At 47.0% G+C, this 23,546-nt stretch overlaps 1 protein-coding gene across 2 annotated transcripts in view; it reads left to right on the top strand.

The window, feature by feature from the left end:
* PCF11 (PCF11 cleavage and polyadenylation factor subunit) overlaps positions 1-23,546 on the top strand; it is a 291,051-nt gene that overhangs the window by 191,791 nt on the left and 75,714 nt on the right. For both annotated transcript variants that reach the window (XM_085623232.1, XM_085623231.1), the window contains exon 13: positions 514-669. In XM_085623232.1, the coding sequence (XP_085479358.1) occupies positions 514-669 (156 nt within the window). The remainder of the gene's footprint in view (positions 1-513; positions 670-23,546) is intronic.

Here is a 23,546-nt window from a genome sequence, read left to right as displayed (position 1 = left end):
TTCTTCTACTTTGTCTTGCTTCCCACATTGCATCCAGCAGTTTTGAGTGGCATTCATTTATTTCGGAATAAGGTGTCCCCGGGCGTGTTAAGAAATCTGGTATAGAGCCTTTCATATCCTTGAACTCGCTTCCCCAAGAACTAGCTTTACTGGGCAAAGAAGTTTTTAGAAGCTGAAACGCACAGAAATGTCCCATATGAAAATCATTTGGTGACATTTAATGACTGCTGTTATGTTAGATTGGAGTTCATTTAGTGACTCAAAAAATGCAATAAATCCATTCTTAAGCAGTAATGAATAGCATGTGACTCTTATAAAATTGAAGTTCTCTCTAAACTGGTTCTCTTTAGAGATCTTCTCAACTTGTTTTTTTTTCTCCAGTGGAATTTGTAACATTGTTACTCGAAAGCTCCTATCCATTGTATCGTATTGCTGAGCAAATGTTTATTTTTCGTTTGAGACTGGAGGGTAGATTCCTGTATTTAATATTGTATTGTCACTTATTTTTTTTAGGATTGGATTGAGTTTGAAGAAATTGCCGATTTGGAGGAGCGTGCTAAGAGCTTGTTTTTTGAGAAGGTGCATGAGGAAGTTATACTAAAGACTCAAGAAGCTGTTAGAGAAAAAGAATTCCAAAGTGTCCCTGCAGGGAGATCTGCTGTGGTGGAGGTAAGTGGACGCTGATATTTGACCCAAAAGATGTCGAATTGCAAGTCTATAGTAGACTTATTTTTGGGGCCTTTTTTTAATTCCGTCTAATTCTGTGTTGGTGACAAATGTTCAACCAATATGTTTTTAACATAGACTGTTTATTTGGACATGGCTTGAACTATTGCCGGTGTTTAGCCGAAATGTGATAATGGAAGCCTGTTTGCCTGGTGAATGTGGAATTATTAAAAATGGTTTAATAGTATTCATTTAGTAGCCCACAAGCCAGTGTTTTCCTGCCTTGTATTATTTACAACTGAAAACTAGAAAGTGTTTGCCAATGAAAAGTGTATGATAGTATTTAGAGATTTGTTTGTACCACTTAGTGTGCTGTCAAATGTGTGTAATGATAGTAGAAAAATAGTCCCCTTGGTGTCGCCATCTGCTTCATTCTATTAACATCCCCCCAACCCCATCTTCCATCCACGCTCACCTCCCAAACTCCAGCTGGTATCATTTTTTATAATCAATGGTTTATAATGTAGAGTGCAGATCCAAGTACTGTGAGTGGTTAAATTTACGCCATGCTGAGCATCTTTGTATCAAGAATTTGACATCTGGAGAAACTGATCTTAATGCGCTGATTGACAGGTTTAGCTTGCTCTTTTAAGCTAAATTAAGCTCTCATGTATAGTAGTTTTATGGGGGAAAACACATGTTAACTTGAACCAGGCTTCCTTGGGGACTGGCAGAGGGTATCAAGAGTTACCGTCATCCCATCAGGCATTAATAGCTGAATCTGTCTGTTCTGCCTGGCAAATTGCTAACCTTTTGTAGCTGGTGAACTAAAACTCGCTCAATACCTCTAATATGTAATCCACATCCTTGATGGAAGTGAAGAATCAAAGAATCCAATTCATCACTCATTTGGCTAAAGTTAACTTTTATGGTTCAAACATTTGTATTCCCAAAGATTGTTACTCATCAGAATTCTTGTCACTATGAACAAACAATGTTGACCTTTTTTTCCTATATTGGTATTTCTCTTACCCACTGGATATATATCAAAATACCCGCATGCTTCTGTAAAGCTCTACATCCTCACAATATTGAAGGAAATGATTAACGTGTCCCTATTATGTAGTCCCCTTATAGATAAGTCTGAACCCTTAAGGAGAGATTGTGGATACCTTAACTTGTCTGCAATTGATCTGTCTAGTGTCAAAAGTTGAACCAAAATCCAAGAGTGCTACTGTTATCCAGTATTGGGGTATCTTTCATAGATTCACATGCCTGAATCATTTCACGTCGCCGAGGTGGGAGTCCCTCAGTAAATACAAAAGTAGTGCCAAAAATAGTGGTAGTAGTAGTAGTAGGCCCCAAAGAAAAGGCCTAGATCTTAGCAGCCTATCTACATCATTATGCCAAAAGAACCAAAAAATTGCTACCAACCAATCAGCCATCAGCACCCTCTAGAACACTCTCAGAGCCAGTTCTCAGATTTTCGCCGCACGTCGTGTGGAAGGGAGTCTCCCCGAGTGCCACTCAGATTCTACTTTATTCATGATGTCTGACAAGAAAGCCTTGTTCAAATCCTGCAGAACCTGCGCCAAGAAGAGAGTCCATGTTGATGACCAGCATATGGACTGCATCTACTGCCTCTACCCTAAACATGAGGCAAAAGATTGCAAAATTTGCTGCACCTTCCCTACTAAGACTCTTAGGGATAGGGAGGCGAGTGTGCTGTTATGGCTTAAATCCTCTTCGGCTGAAGAGGATGATAGAGCCTCAACTTCCAGCAAGAGAGCTAGGTCTCATGACAGCTCTCCAAGTGAGGGGGAAAAAACGCCACAAATCTTCCCACTCTACTTCTGGCTCTTCTCAGAGGACTCCTCATTTCCTCTGGATCAGCGCACTCTCCTCAGGATTCTGCTCTCAAGAACTCTAGAAAAAAAAAATGCAGTCTTCAAAAACTGTGAGTAAAAGCCTTTCAAAATCTCTGGCTTTCCCTCCTTCATCGACGATTTCTGTCACTTCTTCTGCTCCTTCGTCGACGGAGACTATCTCGACCACTTCTGTCACCGCTCCTAAACTGTCGACGAGGATTACTATCCTGACAAAGAAGCCCGTCGACGAAGCCTCCATCGTCGACGAGAGAAGTGTCGACGAAGATACAGCTCATAACTACCCCGACGTCGAGCCAGTCGACGAGGGTCCCGTCGACGAAGGCCCCGTCGACATCTAGCCCGTCGACTAAGATCCTGTCGACGACGAGCCCGTCGTCGACTATGACTAAGAGCCCGTCGACGACAAAGCCATCAACGGAGAGCCCGTCGACAACAATACCATTTGCCTGTTCCGTCTGCGGCACCTGCAATGGCTCCTACTCATTCAACTCCTGTTTCATCTAGGAGTTTTCAGCTGAAAACATTTCAGAGACATGAATATAGCGATATTTCACCACTTACTCCCTCACATCTCCTGGAAACATATGTGCAGGATGAGGATGATGACTAGAACGAAGGACCATTTGGAATAGCTCACCATCCTTCTGAGCTACACATCAAATGTCAGGATGACGATGATAAAGAGGAGGAAAATTATCAGGAACAATATTATCAAGAGGACATTATCGTCCCGCATCACAGAGTTTACCATAGACCACCTAGCCAGAGTGAGATGTCCCATCTGCCTCCAACTCTGATACAAAACCTGCAAGCCATGCTCGCAGATTACAGACAGTGTTTTCCCCCCACAACAAGTCATTCCGCAGGTTCCACCACCATCACCTGGGCCAGTTCCGGATCCTTTGCCTTCACCTAACGCTCCTGTTCTAACGCCTCAGCTTCCAAACCCTCCTCATGGCCCGCGTCAGGACACGACCTCTGAAGAGGAATTTGAAGAGGGTGAACTTCCAGATCCTTGGGATTCTTATATTATCCCTATGCCTTTGCCACCGACTCCTCTACCATCTGATTCGCCCCCAGAGGCTATAGGGGGATTTCATAATCTAATGCAGCGTGCTGCTGCTAGATTTCACTTGCCTGGAAAGAAGGGGTCAAAATCATGAAAAATCCAGCATCTGTGCCAGCGGTGCTTCCACGGATAGACAAAAACCGTGCTCCGGCCAATGGTCCATCCTGTCTCATTGGCCATCCTCGACCAGATTTGGTCATTTCGCAAGCTGCCCAACAAAGATCTAAAAACCCGGCAACACCCATTACTACACCGACGGACAAGGAGAGGCGTCTTCTGGATTTGATCGGTAAGAAGTTTTCTACAATGGCAGCTGCCTCCATCAGAGCAGCTAACTCCCTAGCAATAATAGGGCGTTATGACCGCCAAATGTGGTCAGAGATGGCTGTACTTATTGAGCTCATTCCGGAAGACAAGAGACGGGAAGCACGTAAAATTCTATAAGCGGGAGAGCGCGCAGCATCCGAGACCATAGACTGCGCACTAGACCTTGTGAATACAAATTTTTGCCAAGTGGCTGGTGCAGCACTACTCGGACGCCAGGGTTGGCTTAAGGCCACCACTTTCAGACCGGAAGTCCAGACAAAAATATTGGATATGGCCTATAATGGCGATCATTGTTTGAGAAACACATCGACGCTCTCCAAGTAATAAAAACGGATACGGCAAGATCCTTGGGTTAATTGCAGTACAAGCGCGGAACCTTCAGAAGTGCAAGAGGGCGTGGGTTTTCCTCTAGAGGAGGATACCAAAACCAGCAGAATAGACAATACCAGCCCCAATATAGACAATCTTATCAATCATCATACAGGCAATACAACACGTCTGGTTTCTCTCGCCACGACGGAAGAAAAAGATCGCAAAATCAAGGGCGGGACGCCAACAGAAAGCAGTGATCTCTGCAGGGCGCCTTCCACTCCTATTCCCCTCCCTGTGGGCGCCGAAATATTAGCATTTGTGGACAAGTGGCAAGAAATTACATTGGACCAATGGGTTCTACACCTAGTGAACAACGGTCATTCCTTAGAATTTGTCACCAAGCCACCCACCACTCCGCCCAAGGGACCCCTTCTCCTCGTCTTCACTTATTATTCAAAGAAGCTTTAATGATGCTCCTCAAGAATGCAATCGAGAAGGTTCCATCACATTAGAAGTAGACGGGTTTCTATTCCCGATTTTTCTTTTTTTAATTTATTTTTATTTATTATTTTTTTCCCTTATCAAGAAGAAATCAGGGGAATGGCGTCTGATTTTAGACCTTCGCAACCTGAACAGATTCCTCAAAAAGCAAGGATTTTGCATAGTCACACTGGCAGAAATTCTAGCTTGTCTCAACGAGGGAGATTTTCTGGCTTCTCTGGATATGGAAGACGCTTACTTCCACATCCCAATACATCCAAAGCATCGCAAGTACCTTCGCTTCACTGTGGCTGGCGCCCGTTATCAGTTCAAAGTGCTCCCATTTGGACTAAAATCGGCTCCATAGATCTTTACAAAGTGCCTAGCTCCTGTAGCAGCAGCGTTAAGATCCTGGGGAATCCGAGTATTCTCGTATTTGGACGGTTGGTTAATCAAAGGTCCTTCGGAAAGAGCAGTCAAGATTGCTGTGACAACGTCTCTTCATCTTTTCCACTCTCTGGGGCTAACTGTGACAGGAGCAAATCTCAGTTACGCCTGATGCAGGTTCTTCCATTTCTAGGAGCTCTGCTGGATACCGTCCAGTGCAGGGCATTCTTATCTCACGAACGGCAGGTTTGTCTTCAAAAGCTGGCAATCCTGATTTCCAGAAGAAAGTCAGTTTCTGTCCGCATGTTTGCGTCACTCCTGGTGATGTGCTCTTCCGCAATAAAGCTCGTCCCTTTGGTAAGACTCCGAATGAGACCTCTACAGGAGGAGCTACACCTTCAGTGGCAGCAGGCCGTGGGTTCCTTCGACATACTCAGTCACACCACGCATGAAAAACGCTCTGCATTGGTGGTCACAAATGCCCAACTTAGCAGGACGACTCACTTTCATACAGGATATTCCAGATTTTGTCCTCACTACGGTTGCCTCTATGGAAGGATGGGTAGGTCATCTTCAATATTTACAGATACAGGAAAGTGGTCTCCAGAGTACAAGAAACAACTTATCAACAGCCTGGAATTGCGAGCAATTTTCCTGTCCCTGCAAGCTTTCCTTCCAAGGATTGCAGGTTCATCGGTACTGGTTCGGACCGACAATACCACCAGCATGTTTTACGTGAACAAGCAAGGAGGGAAAAGATCAACAACTTCGTCAAGAGAGGGTCAGGATTTGTGGGAATGGGTCACACTCCACAACACAACGCTCAGAGCAGAACATGTCAGAGGTCTCCACAATACCCTAGCGGACACGCTCAGCAGGTCCCAATCGTACTGCCATGAATGGGAGCTAGAGCAGACAAGTGCTCAGGGTGTTCAGAGCTTGGGGCAAGCCGGCACTGGATTTGTTCGCAACAAAAGACAACAAAAAATGCCGATATTAAGCCAGCAGATAACCTCAACAGGGATCAAGGGGGAATGCCCTGTCCATGCGATGGTCGGGGATTTGTGCTTATGCTTTTCCCCCCCGATACCTCTAATCCCGAGAGTAATACGCAAAATGAAGTTGGAGGGCTGCTGTCTCATCCTGATTGCACCCAGATGGCCACGCCAGTACTGGTTCCAAGAGCTTCTGTTATTATCCCAGGACCAGCCGATCCGTCGTCATCAGACACAATGCTGTCGAAACAGAGGTCAGGTGCTCCACCCGGAGCCTCAGTCTCTACATTTACACGCATGGCTCCTGATTTCTTAGAATTCAAGGACCTTGACATCCCTCAGGACTGTCGTGACATATTGACAAAATCACGGGCTCACAGTACAATTAAGACTTGCCGTCTAAAATGGAGGCGTTTTTTGCTGTTGGTGCGAAGCTAACAATGTTCACCCGGTGGAAGCTCTTAGGGAACAGATCCTTCCTTATTTGTTACATCTGGCAAGGTCTGGGCTCACTTTCTCATCAGTCAAAGTCCATTTAGCTGCACTTTCCAGATTCAGGAAGGGTGCTCAACTTCCTTCTCTATGTTCGTCCTCTTTGATCAAACAATTCATGAAAGTACTTTTCCGAGCGTTTCCTCCGATAAGGCTTCCTCCACCGGAGTGGTAACTCAACACTGTCTTAATGCAACTAATGAAACACCCATTTGAGCCTATCCACAAGGCTGAACTCAAATTCCTCACATGGAAGGTTGCCGTAATTCTGGCTGTAACGTCCGCTAGAAGAGTGAGTGAGATTCAGGCCTTCACTATAAAGGAACCATTTCTACACTTCACTCAGGACTACGTAACCCTCCGAACTAATCCTACATTCATACCTAAAGTACCGTCAGTTTCATCTCAATGAACCTGTAAAATTAAGGACTTTCTTTCCAAATCCAGCTACACCAGCGGAAAGAGCCTTACATTCTCTTGATATCAAAAGATGTTTAAAATTCTACCTTCAAAAAACAAAGAGCATTAGAAAATCTGACCAGTTTGTGGCTTATGGCCAAACTACTCTGGGAACTGCAGTCACAAAAACCACAATTGCCAGATGGATAGCATCTACAATCCATTTCTGCCATGACAAAACTCACAGGCCATTGCTAAGGAAAGCCAAGGCCCACTCCACAAGAACGGTAGCAGCGTCTACAGCATTGTTTGCTGGGGTGACTCTTGAAAATATCTGTCGTGCTGCGACATGGAGGAATGTCCACACGTTCACGAGACATTGCTGCCTTCAATATACGCATCAAGACGATGCAGCAGTTGGACAAGCTGTCCTACGCCGTCTTTTCCTTTAAGGTCAGTTTCAGGTACCTTTTCTGTTTTTCAAATGCTATATATGTCTGCATTTTTTCATGACGATGACATTTCTACGATATGACATGACATGTCTGACATAGAATGTTGTTACAATGCATGTTTCATTTCCTTGCGTAGGTTACATGGTTTTGAATGATAAGGTTTTGTTTTGTTATACCTTTTGTTAACAAGTTGTGGATGCAATTGGGAGTGTATCAGCACTAGTCTCCCACCGTCTGCAAACGACTGTATACTTGGTATACTGCTTGCTACTCTGATTCAGGCATGTGAATCTATGAAAGATACCTCAATACTGGATAAGAAAACAAGTTACTTACCTGTAACTACAGTTATCCGGTATTGGTATCTTTCATAGATTCACATGCAACCACCCTCCTCCCCGTAGAGTCAGTTCTCTGTTTTGGGACATTTACTTCCCACTTGTGCTAAGGAAAATCTGAGGGGAACTGGCTCTGCTGAGTGTTCTAGAGGGGGCTGATTGGTTGGTACCAATTTTTTGGTTCTTTTGGCATAATGATGTAGATAGGTTGCTAAGATCTAGGCCTTAGGCCTTTTCTTTGGGGCCTACTACTACTATTATTTTTGGCACTACTTTTGTATTTACCGTGGGACTCCCACCTCTGCGACGGGGAATGATTCAGGCATGTGAATCTATGAAAGATACCAATACTGGATAACTGTTGTTACAGGTAAGTAACTTGTTTTCTTATAAAGTAACCTTAGTCTCCTTCTGGAAGCAGAGCAGGAATATTTAGCATTCATTGATAATCCTGAACTGGATATTCAGTTGATTTGAGGAACCGTGATTATGAGCATACTGATTTAATCTGCCTCATTATCATCCTTACACTTTCCAAGTGCCTACACATTTTGTTGTCTTTATAGCATATACTAGAACACCTGAGCTAATGATTTCCATATTTGCTGATATCGTTTTCAGTTATAGCATACCCTGCATCAATTGCACTGTACAGAGATGTCCATCAACAGTTCATCTCTTGATCAAGATCACTTGGTCACCCTGATTTCCCTTCTTCCTAAAAATTTGGAAATTAGGATTCTCCCATTTTTTAGCTTCATTCAGCTAGCATCTCTCTATAGTAGCTAACTTTCCCCACCACCTCCTTAAAACCGGACACCGTGCATAAGGTATCTACCTCCTGTTTAGATGAATCAAAGAGAAGGATGCATGGGTTCGAGGCATGTGGGCTGCTGAATTCATATCTGTGCATAGATCGCCGCCTAGTGTTGGGTCCGGATGATTGCACATTGTTGTCCTGGAAGAGTCTTCGAAGTATCACAAGATAGGTGGCTCCTTCCCTGGACTACAGTGCGCATGGGCATCCTATCCATCCTCAGATTGTTTTTTTCCGCCATTGGGTTCCGATGTGCTTATCTTAGCTCAAGTTAGGAAAACTTTATTTAAGGCCAAAAGCCTTTAGGTATCGTCGGTATTGTTCGCGTTCGGTATCAACAAAATATTATACTTGTTCTCGGACTTATTCACACTTCTCGGACCTAGTTTCGGTCCGAACATCGATCGACGCTCGAGGATGGAATCAAGGACTCCCTTCAAGAGATGTCCTTTATTTCATGCGAAATATCCACACATCGATGTCCATCCGGTGTGTAACAAATGTTTATCACCGGATCATGATGAGTCAAGGTGTATGGCCTGCGCCCGGTTCCGGTCAAAGAAGACACTTCGGACTCGACGGGCAGCTAGATTGGAGGCCAAACAATCGGCGCATAACCCGGTTAACATATTCAGCACCGAGGATGAAGACGTCGAGAGCGTCGAAGAGATAGACTCGAGCCATGCTTCGGAGCATGAATTCCAATCTGACGAGTATGATGAGGTGATCTTCGAGGACGAAGACGTCGTCGACTAGGTAGGAGACGACGATGAGGCCCTTGGGGCCAAGGAAGATAGCTCCGGCGAGGAGCTAGGCCAATACGTCGATGCGGAGGCCGAAGGAGACAGTCTTGATAAGGCTCAGGTCGAGGGATCGCCTGCGGGCCTTAAACAAGATCAGTCGGATCGTTCTACAGCCCCGCCTAAAGGCCCGGCTTCGAACATTTCAAAAGAGCCAACAATATCATAAAAGACTGGATTCGATTTAGTGAAAACGAAACCAAACACAGCACCGGTCAAACCGAAAGTGCAACTGGTTCAGGTCGGATCGAAGGCCTCTAATCCGTCGACACAGAAAAAGGACATCGGAGCCGACCAAAGAAAGAAGGACTTCGGAACCGAGAAACCAAAAAAAGGCTTCGGCACCAAGACACAGAAGAAGGCCCTCGGTCCCGAGAGGATGCAACGGCCTATGACACCGAAGGTTGGGGCACCAACCACCAAGGTCACGGTGGTCGATCCGACTACGTCCACTCTGAAGAGTGCGGCGACTGCCAATATATTGGATCAACAGGGCGTCGATCCCAAACTTCGGATCGAAAACCCGAAGGCTGGGAAGAAACCGGAGACCGCGGCGAGACCTGTCTCCAAAGAGCCTATCAGTTCCAAAGCACCGTCTGCATTCACGTTGCAGCAGGTGTCGGAGTCACTAAAACGCATCAGGGAACGGGCAACCCTCGAACCAAAAACGGGTCCCGAACCACACAAGGTCGCCAAAGCTCACTCGGCGCCGGCACCGATCAAGTTTGGATTGCCGCCACCAGGGGCACCGAAGATGTTCGAACTTAGGAGGAGTGTCGAACAACCACGAACAGTGTCCACGGAAAGAACCGATGTCGAGGACTCGCAGGACCAGTTTATAGACGCCGACACTGGTAGGCTGTTTTTCCGCAAGCGGAGAATTGTTCCAGAGAAGGCTTTGGACTCGTATAAGATTCCACTAAAAAGGAAACTGGCATCTGGTTCGACGCCAGTGCTTGTAGAGACACTCCAAACCTATCATCAGGAACCACCATCCTTTTCTCCTACACACTCGGAGGCGGATGCAGGAGAGGGCTATATTGGGGATGATACCACTTATCCTGTGGATAATGACCCTGATGACCAACAGCAAGACCAAGATCAAGCATGGGGAGACCCTACTGACCAGGGTGACCCACAAGATGCTCCGGACACATCTTTATAATATCAAACCATCTCCCACTGAAGATACTGCTGCTTTTAACGCCCTCATTGAAAGGGCAGCTGCCAATCACGGACTGGAACTCCATTCTGACTCTGTGGAGGAGGATTTCTTGGTGGACACGTTCTCCACATCTGAAAGAACGGTCAAGACTCTACCAATGTTAAAAGTGGTTCTTAAACATGCTAAGGACATCTTTAAGGAAACGACCAGGGCACGGGTATTGAACCCGTGAATAGAGAAAAAATACAAACCAGCACCCGGAGACCCAATGTAGATTAAGGGTCAATTGCCGTTGGACTCCATGGTAGTTTCTAATGCTCGCAAGAGAGCTAACTCGCAGACTACAGGTGATGCTCCTCCTCCAGACAAGGAGTCCAAAGTGCTAGAAACATCAGGCAAAAGGGTAGCAGCACAAGCAGCAAACATCTGGCGCATTGCCAACACTCGGGCACTCCTGGCCCGATACGACAGGTCACACTATGATACACTAGAAACACTGCTAGAACACCTACCAGATGAGTTGTCTCATCAGAGAGGGACAACTCATTACAAATGCGTCCATCAAATGCGCACTAGATGCAGCTGACACTGCAGCAAGGGCAATCAACACTAGTGTGATGTTGAAGAGGCACGCATGGCTGAGAATATCAGGCTTCAAACCTGAGATTCAAAATATCTTGAATCAACCAGTCAACCCAGACTTTTTATTTGGCCCCGAGGTTGACACTACACTGGAAAAGATTAAAAAGGACACAAACTGCAAAATCTATGGGGGCTCTACAGTCGCAGCAGTTTCGGAGTGGCTCCTTTCGTCGCCCCGGGAATAGAGGAGCAGCTAGAGGTCAGGGTTCCCAGCAGCAGTACAGTAAAGGAGGTACCCAGAGCACCTGTAATAAAAACAATAGGGGTGGATATCGTGGATCCAGCACCAAAGGCAGAGGACGAGGACACAACAACACCAGGTCCTCCGCCAATAACAAACAGTGACGTCTTGTCGCTGTCCCCCGCCCACATAACACCGGTCGGGGGGAGACTCCAACAGTTTCTGCCGGTCTGGAGATCCATCACCACAGACAGGTGGGTCAGAGAAATTGTCCAGTACAGTTATTGTCTGGAATTAACATCCAATCCACCCAACATACCACCAAGACACCGTCCTATGTCCGCAGAGCACTTGACATTATTGCGGCAAGAAGTACTAAGTATGCTGCAAAAAGGAGCCATAGAGCTCGTGCCTATGGAACAGCGGAGGTCAGGGGTGTACTCTCTGTACTTCTTAATACCAAAAAAAGGACGGGTCTCTACGACCTATACTAGACCTCCGCCCTCTCAACCAATACATTCTGTCAGAGCATTTTCATATGCTCACCCTCCAGCAGGTTCTGCCGTTACTCAGTCAGGGAGACTTCCTAGCAACACTAGATTTAAAGGATGCGTATTTCCACATACCCATACACCCATCACACAAAAAATATCTCAGGTTCACTCTTCAGGATCAGCATCATCAGTTCAAAGTACTCCCTTTCGGAGTAACAACAGCGCCCAGAGTCTTTACCAAGTGCCTAGCTACAGTGGCCGCACACTTAAGGAGACAGCACATTCACGTCTTCCCTTACTTGGACAACTGGCTTGTTCAGGCAAAGTCAGCCCAGCAGTGTGCCAGCCACATATCCCACACCATTCACCTTCTTCACAGTCTGGGATTCTCACTGAATTATCCAAAGTCACATCTCCAACCCGCCCACGTACGGCAGTACCTGGGCGCGACTATAGACACTGGCTGCCAAAGCTCGGCCAAATTTAGTGAGGATCAACAGCATGGAACTGCTGATAAAAAAGTTCAGACCACAACACTCCCTTCCAGCGCGAGTGTTCATGCAGTTGATGGGCATGATGGCTTCCTGCATCTTCATAGTCCCGCACGCGAGACTACATATGCGCCCGCTTCAGGAGTGCTTGGCACGTCAATGGAATCAGACTCCAGGACAGTTGAAAGACCTAGTGTTGGTGAGCGGTCGGGCATACAACTCTCTGCATTGGTGGAATCCACAAAACCTTTGCAAGGGCCGACCGTTCCAAGAGCCTGTTCCACAGATAATACTGACGGCGGACGCGTCTCTCCAGGGATGGGGAGCTCATGTACTCAATTACACAGTGCAGGGACTATGGACAACACAGCAACAGAAGATGCACATCAGCCTTCTGGAACTGATGGCTATCTTCCTGGCAATGAAGGCATTCAAAGTACACTTGTGCAACAAAGTAGTGTTGATCCGGACGGACAACATGACTGCCATGTACTACATACAGAAGCAGGGAGGAACACACTCTCCACAGTTGTCTCATCTGGCTCAGAGCATGTGGAAGTGGGCCATTCAGAGGAACATGTTCCTCATGGCGGAACACCTCCCGGGCAAGGACAACCAGATGGCGGATCTGCTCAGCAGACACAGCCACCAAATGCACGAGTGGGAGCTACATCCATCAGTACTCCAACCGTACTTCCAGCAGTGGGGTCATCCAGAGATAGACCTATTCGCCGCAAGGGAAAACGCAAAATGCCAAAGCTTTGCCGCCAGGTTTCCGCATCCACAGTCGCAGGGCAATGCGATATGGATGAACTAGTCAGGCAGATTTGCGTACGCTTTTCCCCCAGCGCCATTAATACCGCTAGTGGCACGCAAACTACGGCAACACTCAATGACACTCATCCTGGTTGCTCCAATGTGGGCACGCCAGCCATGGTACACCACGTTACTAGAACTGTCCGTGGTGCCGCCTCAAAGACTGCGGCTAACACCCAAACTTTTAACACAGAACCATGGCGAAATTCAGCACCCAGATCCGCAACAGCTGAACCTGGCGATCTGGCTCCTGAAGTCTTAAAGTTTGGCTACCTCAACGTGCCTCCAGAATGTATGAATATCATCAAGGAGGCCAGGAGACCCACGACCAGAGCTTGCTATGCGGCTAAATGGAAAAGATTTGTCATTTACTGTAAAAACAATGACATTAATCCGCTGGATGCATCCATTCAGAACATCATCTGCTACCTGTTAAACTTATACCGATGCAATCTGGCATACAACTCCATCCGTATACATCTAACCGCAATAGCGGCCTATTTTCAGAACAGGCAGCACCTCTCTTTATTCAAAGTGCCTGCCATCAAAGCCTTCTTAGAGGGACTCAAAAGAGTGATTCCTCCAACTCACCCACTGGCACCGGTGTGGAACCTGAATGTGGTCCTCACCAGATTGCTGGGTCCACCTTTTGAACCTCTACATTCATGTGAGATTCAATTCCTCACCTGGAAAGTAGCCTTCTTAGTGGCAATCACTTCGTTGAGAAGAGTTAGTGAACTCCAGGCACTAACCATTCAAGAGCCATTCATACAGGTTCACGCAAACAGTTGTACTACGTACTAACCCCACTTTCATGCCTAAAGTGTTATCGCAGTTCCACATGAATCAAACTATTGAACTGCCTGTTTTCTTTCCAAATCCACAAAATGTCGCGGAGAGAATGCTCCATACACTAGATGTAAAGAGGGCCCTCATGTACTATATAGACAGAACAAAGGGTTTTAGGAAAACAAAACAACTGTTCGTTGCCTTTTCTCCACAACACAAGGGCAACGCCATTTCCAAAGCAGGGATAGCCAGATGGATCGTTAAATGTATTCAGATTTGCTATGAAAAAGCTAAACGCACATTAACGATTCCTCCCACAGCCCACTCAACACGAAAGTTAGGGGCGTCCATGGCTTTCCTAGGGAATATTCCTTTAGAGGAAATATGTAGAGCAGCCACATGGTCCACTATACACACATTTTACAAAACACTACTGTGTAGATGTACACTCCAAACAGCAGGCAGCTGTAGGACAGGCTGTTCTCAAGACCCTTTTTCAGACTGCTGCAGCTGGCACGGGCAGCCGCCGCTAATGGAGGGACTGCTATATAATCTATGCACAGATATGAATTCAGCAGCCCACATGCCTCGAACTGAATGCTACTTACCAGTATGCATCTGTTCTTGGCATGTAGGGCTGCTGACATTCATATCGCCCACCCTCCTCCCCGGCGCCTGTAGCGGCTGCAGCACTCAGAATTACTGTATAGCATGGTCATCACTTACTGTATCTACTTCATCACTGCCACAATGGCGAAAAACAAACTGAGGATGGAGAGGATGCCCATGCGCACTGTAGTCCAGGGGAGGAGCCACCTATCTCGTGATACTTCGAAGACTCTTCCAGGACAACAATATGCAATCATCCGGACCCAACACTAGGCGGCGATCTATGCACAGATATGAATGTCAGCAGCACTACATGCCAAGAACAGATGCATACTGGTAAGTAGCATATTCAATACTTTTCCCTGGTACTGAACCTGGTCCTATTTATTTTGTTTTTTCTTCTGTCTTCTCTTCCTGTAAAGGACGTGTTTTCAGTTTTTCTTTTTCATTCATTGAAGTGGAAAAAAAATGTACTTACATCAGCTACATGCATTTCACTAAAAATTTCAACAAAGTGCACGTGGCCGTTCACAACTAGCTTGTGTTTTGTGTCTGAGGAACCTGCATCCAGCAAGTTTTGTGTTTGTGGTTCTCTGCACCAGACCTGGTTACATAGTCATTAACACCTGTCTGTACTGGTCAGAACTTTCTGCGAGTTTTGCCACACGTTGTAGTGAAAGAACGTATTGCTTATTTGAAGGCAAAGATGCTGGGCAAATGCAAAGATGCAGTTGCAATCCTACTCGGAGACCATGAGATTTCAGCAAACACAGCTCCCTTAGCATCGAGGAGGCTAGCCTTCCAGTGCCCTGGTGGCCCAACTGATGCTCTGCCCAGAAACGTCCTCCAGTGCTTACAAGCAAGATGACCATTCCTGGGCATCCATGGCATTGTAAATGCAGTGCTTTTATTGAATAAGAGTCCTAGGGGCATGATTATAACTCCAGTGCAACAAAGCCAAGGGATAAAACCCAGTACCACTAAACGTCTCCACGCCGAGGCAGAGCACTGCTTCAACAGTGTCTGGTGTCGAGCCAACAGCAAGGGACAAAGAGGCAGCCGCTAACTTGTACACTCCCACCAGTAGGCTAAGGCTTTGGAGCCCAGCAGGCCTCCAATAAAAGGTTTCAAACTGTGATTGTTGTAGACTCTCCATCAACCAGAGACAGTTGAGCACCCTCACTAGGAGCTAAAATGGACGAGTTTCTCCGAAACGGAACACGGAGTTGACACTGAAAGAGAACGAATCCGAAGCAGCTATCTTACAAAAGCTAGTGGAGGAGCTCCGTGTCGGGCAGAAGTGGCGTTTTGTTCACCCAGAGACTGGCAAAATCAGTGCCAGGCTGCCCCCGATTTCAATTAATTACTTTTGATTCTTTTACAGATTACTTTTTGTATTACTTTTTCTACTCCGTAATATGCCTAGATAGCCCACTGGGACTTTTCCTAGATAAAAGGTAAGTAAAGCAGTTTTTAGTTATTTGCAGTTGTTCAAGTTATCATACAAAACCAACTCCAAACTTACAACAATTTTCAAGGAAAAACAGTCAGTGTGTTCCTTTGGAGAAAAATTGTTATCGGTTTGCAGGCAAGTACAGGTTTGTGAGAGTGGATATTCTGAGGTTAAAACCAGGGTTCCCCCAGGATCAAGAGTGCACTCTTAAAGCACCATCAGAGGCACTAGGGCAGCTGGGTACAGATGTTAAGGTCCAATGTTATCCAATGGGGAATAGGGGGCCTCCGGTTGGTGGCTGCTCACGAGCTGGCCACAGGTTTGTGGGAGCAACGGTGTTAGGCTCAGGGCAAAGGGGGAATCGGAGTTAGCACCTAAGGTACACCCGCAGAGGCGGCTGGGTGTAGGGTTCTGTTTTGGCATAGGGTGCCCTGTTTTCAATAGGGATTCTCCAGTTGCAACAAAGACTGCAGGCTCGGGCCGAAGATCTTCTGGAGGAGAGCCCCGGTTAGAGAGGTTAGTTGGGGTTCGAGGCATGAGCTGCAGATCACACACTAAGGATAAGATCGCCATCTGGTGTTGGGCTCGGATGATTGCAGGTTGTTGTCTTCGGAAGAAGTCTTTGGTCACGAGATAGGTGACGCCTCCTCTGGACAACAGTGCGCATGGGCATCCACTCCATCCTCAGATTGTTTTTGTCCGCCATTGGGTTCGTATTAACTTTTTTCCGCTCCAGCAGAAAACTTCTAGCAATCACAACAACTCTCTAAAAATGTACAACTCGACGTCGAAATCACATCGGACCGACTCCGGACGCGGCTGATAGAAAGGACACCCTTTAAAAAATGCCCCCAATGTGGAGCAAAGTTCCCCCACAGTGATCACCTGTAATCTGTGCCTCCCGCCGGACCACAACGAGTCCAGCTGTCCAGCCTGCGCCGCATTCCGTTCGAAGAAAACCATCCGGGACCGAAGAGCTTGACGCCATATCATGGCCAAACCGGCTCCAGAACCAGACGACATCTTTGCCCAGGATGTCCCTGACGACGATTCCGAAGACCTCCAGATCATGTCCGAGGCCGACGATTCTGATCCGGGGCAGCGTGTGAGTACCACTTCCCCTACCCCAAGCCCACCAAAAAAGACATTGGTCAAGACTCTGCCAGCTGGCCCCAGTCGCGACCCAAAATCATCTTCAGAAGCCCCGGGCCCGGCTCCGAAGAAAACTAAGCCTTCAGGTGGCTCGGGCGCGAGCAAACCTCATATTATTGTGCCCACAATACCTTCGGCACCGAAGCAGGCTCCGAGGCAGAAATCTCCATCGGCACAAAACGTCACTCGGCACCGACATCTCCACCGGCACCGAAACGTTCTTCGGCACAGAGGTCTCCACCGGCACCGAAAGGTTCTTCGGCACCAAAAACATCCTCGGTGCCGAAAAAAGTCCACAAAGAAGCTGCCGATCTCACAAAATCCAGATCGGAACCCAAAAAGTCGGCGCCAAAGCCACCTTCGGACACTGAGGAACTTTTTCGCCCAGATCAAACGCAAACAAGAATTTACATCAATCCTAAAACCGGACATGTCACAGCTGTGCCATACAAGAAAAGGAAGCTGGACACAACACCTCCTCCAGCTCCTCTAAAGTAGAAGGACTGTGCCACTTCACCCATACGTCCTTCCTCTCCTATATTACCTCCTATCCCATCCCCCCACCTCCTTCTCCTCTATCATCTCCTTCTCACACACCACCTCCACAGGAGGATGATGATTTAGGGGGAGGGGGAGACCCGGATTTCCTTAATGATGCTGCTGATCCTAGTGATCCCTTTACACTCCCGGACACGGCACCCATAGATGACTGGGCTTACCCTATGCCTGACATGCCTGATCCCATTCCATACCCCTCAAACCCTCCCCTCCTGATGACCATTTAGGGTTTGGTCAGCTCATAAACAGGGCGGCACTGTTCCATGGCGTCACCATGCACACAGACACACCTGAAGACTTTCTCCTCGACACCTTTAAGCAGTCGCAAAAAACCGTTCACATTCTGCCCATGATTAAAGGAGTGATAAAGTACGCCACTGAGGTTTTTAAAGACCCTGTTAGGGCCAGGGTTCTTAACCCCCGGATCGAAAAAAAAATACAGATCGGCACCACAGGATCCTGCGTACATCAAAGCGCAACTCCCCTTAGACTCTTTAGTCGTGTCAAATGCCAGAAAGCGGGCGAACTCCCAAACAACTGGAGACACACCGCCCCCAGACAAAGAGTCTAAGCTCTTGGAGGCTTCCGGCAAAAGGGTTGCCGCACAAGCTGCTAACCACTGGCGTATTGCCAATACACAAGCCCTATTGGCTCGCTATGATAGGGCTCATTGTGATTAACTAGAGGACCTTTTGCAACACCTGCCTGATCAATACAAATCCCAGGCCAATGACCTCATCCTAGAGGGCAAACTAATATCAAATGCCTCAATCAAATGTGCGTTTGACGCAGCGGACACCGCCTCTAGGGCAGTCAACACAAGCGTATTGCTTAGACGCCACGCATGGCTCCGCATTTCCGGCCGGAAGTACAAACAACCATTCTTGCTCAACCCTTTAATCAGGAGCAACTATTCGGACCCGCAGTAGACACTGCATTAGAAAAAATGAAGAAAGATAATGAGACTGCCAAATCAATGGGAGCATTACAGTCTCCTCAAGCCAGAGGCTCCTTTCGTCGCTCCTTTTATAGAGGGGCCTCCAAAAATGTGGGAACAGACACCTCTTCCACCTTCAAAACATCAGGTCAAACATCCCCTAACAGAGGATATTTTAGAGGAGGTTACAGGGGAAACGATACCAAAGGCCGAGGGCGGGGCAACACCAACACCCGCACCTCTCCAGCCACTAAACAGTGACTTGCCACCACTCCCCCCAAACCATTCCACTCCGGCCGGGGGAAGACTTCAACAGTTCCTACCTGTCTGGAGTTCCATCACAACAGACAGGTGGGTAAGACAAATTATCCAGTCTGGCTACTGCCTCGAACTCATAAACAACCCCCCAAACATACCACCCAAACACCGTCCCATGTCATCTCACCACCTCACGCTCCTCAAACAGGAAATTCAGTCTTTGCTTCAAAAACACGCAATAGAACCAGTTCCACTTCAACAGGGCACAGGAGTATATTCTCTATACTTCCTCATTCCCAAAAAGGACAAGACCTTAAGACCCATACTAGACCTCGGACTACTAAACCAGTATATACAGTCAGATCATTTCCACATGATCACTCTCCAGCAGGTCCTTCCATTACTTCAACAAGGCGACTTCCTTGCCACATTAACCTCAAGGACGCATATTTTCACATTCCTATGCATCCCGCGCACAGGAAGTATCTACGATTCGTGGTAGACGGTCAGCACTATCAGTTTACAGTTCTCCCATTCGGAGTAACAACCACACCCAGGGTATTCACCAAATGCTTAGCAGTTGTGGCAGCATATCTCAGGAGACAACAAATCCATGTCTTCCCCTATCTGGACGATTGGCTCATAAAAGCCAATACTCTCGACAAATGCGTTCTCCACACTCATCGCACTATTCAAACCCTACACAACTTGGGATTTACCATCAACTATCCCAAATCTCAACTACAACCCTCCCACGTACATCAATACCTGGGAGCCACTATAGATACATCCAAGGCCATAGCTTATCCCGGCACAGCCAGGATAGCCAACATACAAAATTTCATCAAAAAATTTCAAACCCAACACTCACTTCCAGCAAGAGTGTTTATGCAACTCTTAGGCATGATGGCGTCGTGCATCTCCATAGTACCCCACTCACGCCTTCAAATGCGTCCCTTACAGGAATGTCTAGCACAACAGTGGAACCAGGACCACGGACAGCTTACCGATCTGGTGTTGGTGGACAGCCGCTCACTTCGTTCACTGAAGTGGTGGAACACCATCTACCTGTCCAAAGTGCGGCCGTTCTTAGAGCCTCTTCCACAAATTGTGCTGACCGACGCATCTCTCACAGGGTGGGGAGCCCACCTCCTTCAACACACCACTCAGGGCATGTGGACCACTCAACAAAAACAGCTCCACATCAATCATCTAGAACTTCTGGCGGTGTTCCTAGCACTCAAATCCTTCCAAGTGCATCTAAAAAACAGAACTGTCCCCATCCGCACGGACAACATGACCACAATGCATTACATACAGAAGCGGGGGGGACACATTCTCTACAACTGTCCCAACTTGCACAACAAATCTGGAGATGGGCAATTCCCCAAAACATCTACCTGCTAGCAGAACACCTCCCAGGGGTTCAGAACCAGGTGGCCGACCTCCTAAGTCGCCACACACAGCAAATACACGAATGGGAATTACACCCCAAAGTACTACTCCCATTCTTCCAAAAGTGGGGACAACCTGACATAGACCTGTTCGCCACACAAGAAAACGCAAAATGCCCAACCTTCGCCGGCAGGTTTCCACACCCACAGTCAAAGGGCAATGCGATATGGATGAACTGGTCAGGCAGATTTGCGTACGCTTTTCCGCCTCTCCCACTCATTCCATTTGTGGTACGCAAACTGAAACAACAGTCGCTAACACTCATCCTAGTAGCTCCCACTTGGGCACGTCAACCCTGGTTCACCACACTTCTGGAACTATCTCTAGTTCCACATCAAAAATTGCGTCTCTCCCCGGATCTATTAACCCAGAACCATGGAGAAATCAGACACCCAGATCCTCAAACACTGAACTTGGCAATCTGGCTCCTGTAGTCTTTAGAGTTCGGGTACCTCAACCTTCCTCCAGACTGTATGAATATCATAAAAGAAGCCAGAAGACCTACTACTAGGGCATGCTATGCTGCAAAATGGAAAAGATTTGCCATTTACTGCACTAACAATGACATACGTCCACTGGATGCTTCCATCCAAAACATCATTTGCTATTTACTACACTTGCAAAGATGCAATTTAGCGTATTCCTCTATACGTCTACATCTAGCGGCATTAGCAGCCTACTTGCAAAATAGACAACACGTGTCCCTCTTTAAGGTACCAGCCATTAAAGCATTTATGGAAGGTCTTAAAAGAATTATTCCTCCAAGATTACCACCTTCCCCAGTGTGGAACCTTAATATTGTTCTAACAAGGCTCATGGGTCCCCCATTTGAACCAATGTATAAATGCGAACTGCAGTTCCTAACATGGAAAGTGGCTTTCCTTGTCGCAATCACATCCCTGCAAAGAGTAAGTGAAATACAAGCCTTTACTCTTGAAGAACCATTCCTACGACTACATCGTAACAAAGTGGTTCTTAGGACAAACCCTAAATTCCTCCCTAAAGTCATCTCCCCTTTCCATCTAAACCAGTCAGTCGAACTGCCAGTCTTCTTCCCTAATCCAGACTCAGTAGCTGAGAGGGCACTTCATACCTTAGATGTTAAAAGAGCCTTGCTTTATTACATCGACAGAACCAAACCTTTTCGAAAAACCAAGCAATGGTTTGTTGCTTTCGCTCCACCACATAAGGGCAACCCTATTTCCAAATCGGGTATAGCCAGGTGGATAGTTAAATGTATCCAAATATGTTACCAAAAAGCTAAAGGTACTCTTACAGTTCCCCCTAGGGCGCACTCCACGCGTAAAATAGGGGCTTCTATGGCATTCTTAGGGAACATCCCCTTAGAAGATATTTGCAGAGCAGCCACATGGTCTACTACACACACCTTCACTAAGCACTACTGTGTCGATGTGCAATCCAAACAACAAGCTTCAGTAGGCCAAGCTGTCCTAAAAACTCTATTCCAAACTGCTGCAACGGATACAGGTGACCACCGCTAGGGGAGACACTGCTATATAGTCTATCCTTAGTGTGAGATCTGCAGCTCATATGCCTCAAACGGAATATGCTACTTACCAGTATGCATCTGTTCTTGGCATGTAGAGCTGCAGAGCCACACCCGCCTCCCCGGGACCTGTATCTGTTCCAGCATTGTCTTAATTAGACACTACACATGGACATCCTTTCTCTTTATTTCCTATACACTCCATCATTTCCCATCATGGCGAAAAACAATCTGAGGATGGAGTGGATGCCCATGCGCACTGTTGTCCAGAGGAGTCACCTATCTCGTGACCAAAGACTTCTTCCGAAGACAACAACAACCTGCAATCATCCGAGCCCAACACCAGATGGCGATCTTATCCTTAGTGTGTGGCTCTGCAGCTCTACATGCCAAGAACAGATGCATACTGGTCAGTAGCATATTCCATGCCAGGGGGCATCTCCAAGATGCCCTCTGTGCGCATTTTTCATTAAATCCTACACTGGCATCAGTGTGGGTTTAATGTGCTGAGAAGTTTGATACCAAACTTCCCAGTTTTCAGTAAAGCCATTATGGTGCTGTAGAGTTCACAATGACAAACTCACAGTACCGTACACTCTATGGCATTACTGCTCTTACAATATCCCAGCTAGAGGGGTGGCTGGCCTATGCCATGGCTGTGGGTTGTAGGCATGGCACACAGTGATGTGTGCCACGTCGACTCTCCACTTTATTCTGCACCAAAACACGCAGCCTGCAAAGGGGGGGGGGGGGGGGTTGGAGTTTGGAGGGTGTGTGTGTGTGGAGGTAGGTAGGTAGGTAGGTACAGGGCCTCTAAGGGTGGCCTTCCCTGGCCACAGTACGTCTCAGCGGGCAGTTGATTCTGACACGTTCCAGATATGACAACATGCCTTTTTCAGAGGACCCACTCCTTGATGCCCAAGGCATTGGGAACTTGGTCACTGTGCTTCTGACAGACAATCCAATGTGGGGCTAGAAGTGTCAGCGAGTAGTGGTGCAGAGGAAACCTAATCAGGAAAGCTTCCTCTACCTCCGCTTCAGAGAAAAGGAAATGACTGCTTTGGGTTAAACCAGCAAAATAAAACTGAGGCATGGACCCTATGTGAGCAACATTTTAGTATGTTTTTAGCAACCTTTTGCTCATAAGCTATACACTGGGGGCCACTGGGCTAGATCATTGCACTTCTTTTTGATACAGTTAATTTGCTGGGACCTGTGAAAGTCTATTGGGTGTGGACTACTATTACCCCTACCACTTCTTCTGCCAGAATTAACATGAATTGCTCTTGCTATCTGCAGCACAGCCAATCATTCAGAACCAAAAATGAGATGCAGTATTGCTTCCACCAGCCCCGTCGAAAGTAGGCAGGACTCACTCCATAAGCTCCATCCACTTTCAATACGCCTTTGAAGAAAGGATCACAAAGCACCTGTGGAAATGTACATTCTTGTCCACATCAAGACATGCTGTATTCAGGATATGGGCTTAATTGCTCTGCCCATTTTCAATGACTTTTGAAACGCATGACCTGGGATCACAGTTCCTGCCTTCCTATGCCTGCTGCAGCCTCCGTCTCAGAGCTCAACAAGCATTGCAATAGGTCTCGAGAGTT

The sequence above is a fragment of the Triturus cristatus genome, chromosome 8 (assembly GCF_964204655.1).
Source record: "Triturus cristatus chromosome 8, aTriCri1.1, whole genome shotgun sequence".
NCBI lineage: Eukaryota > Metazoa > Chordata > Amphibia > Caudata > Salamandridae > Triturus > Triturus cristatus.
The sequence above is the reverse complement of the archived record's forward strand: the minus strand, read 5'-3'. Positions and strand labels throughout refer to the sequence as shown.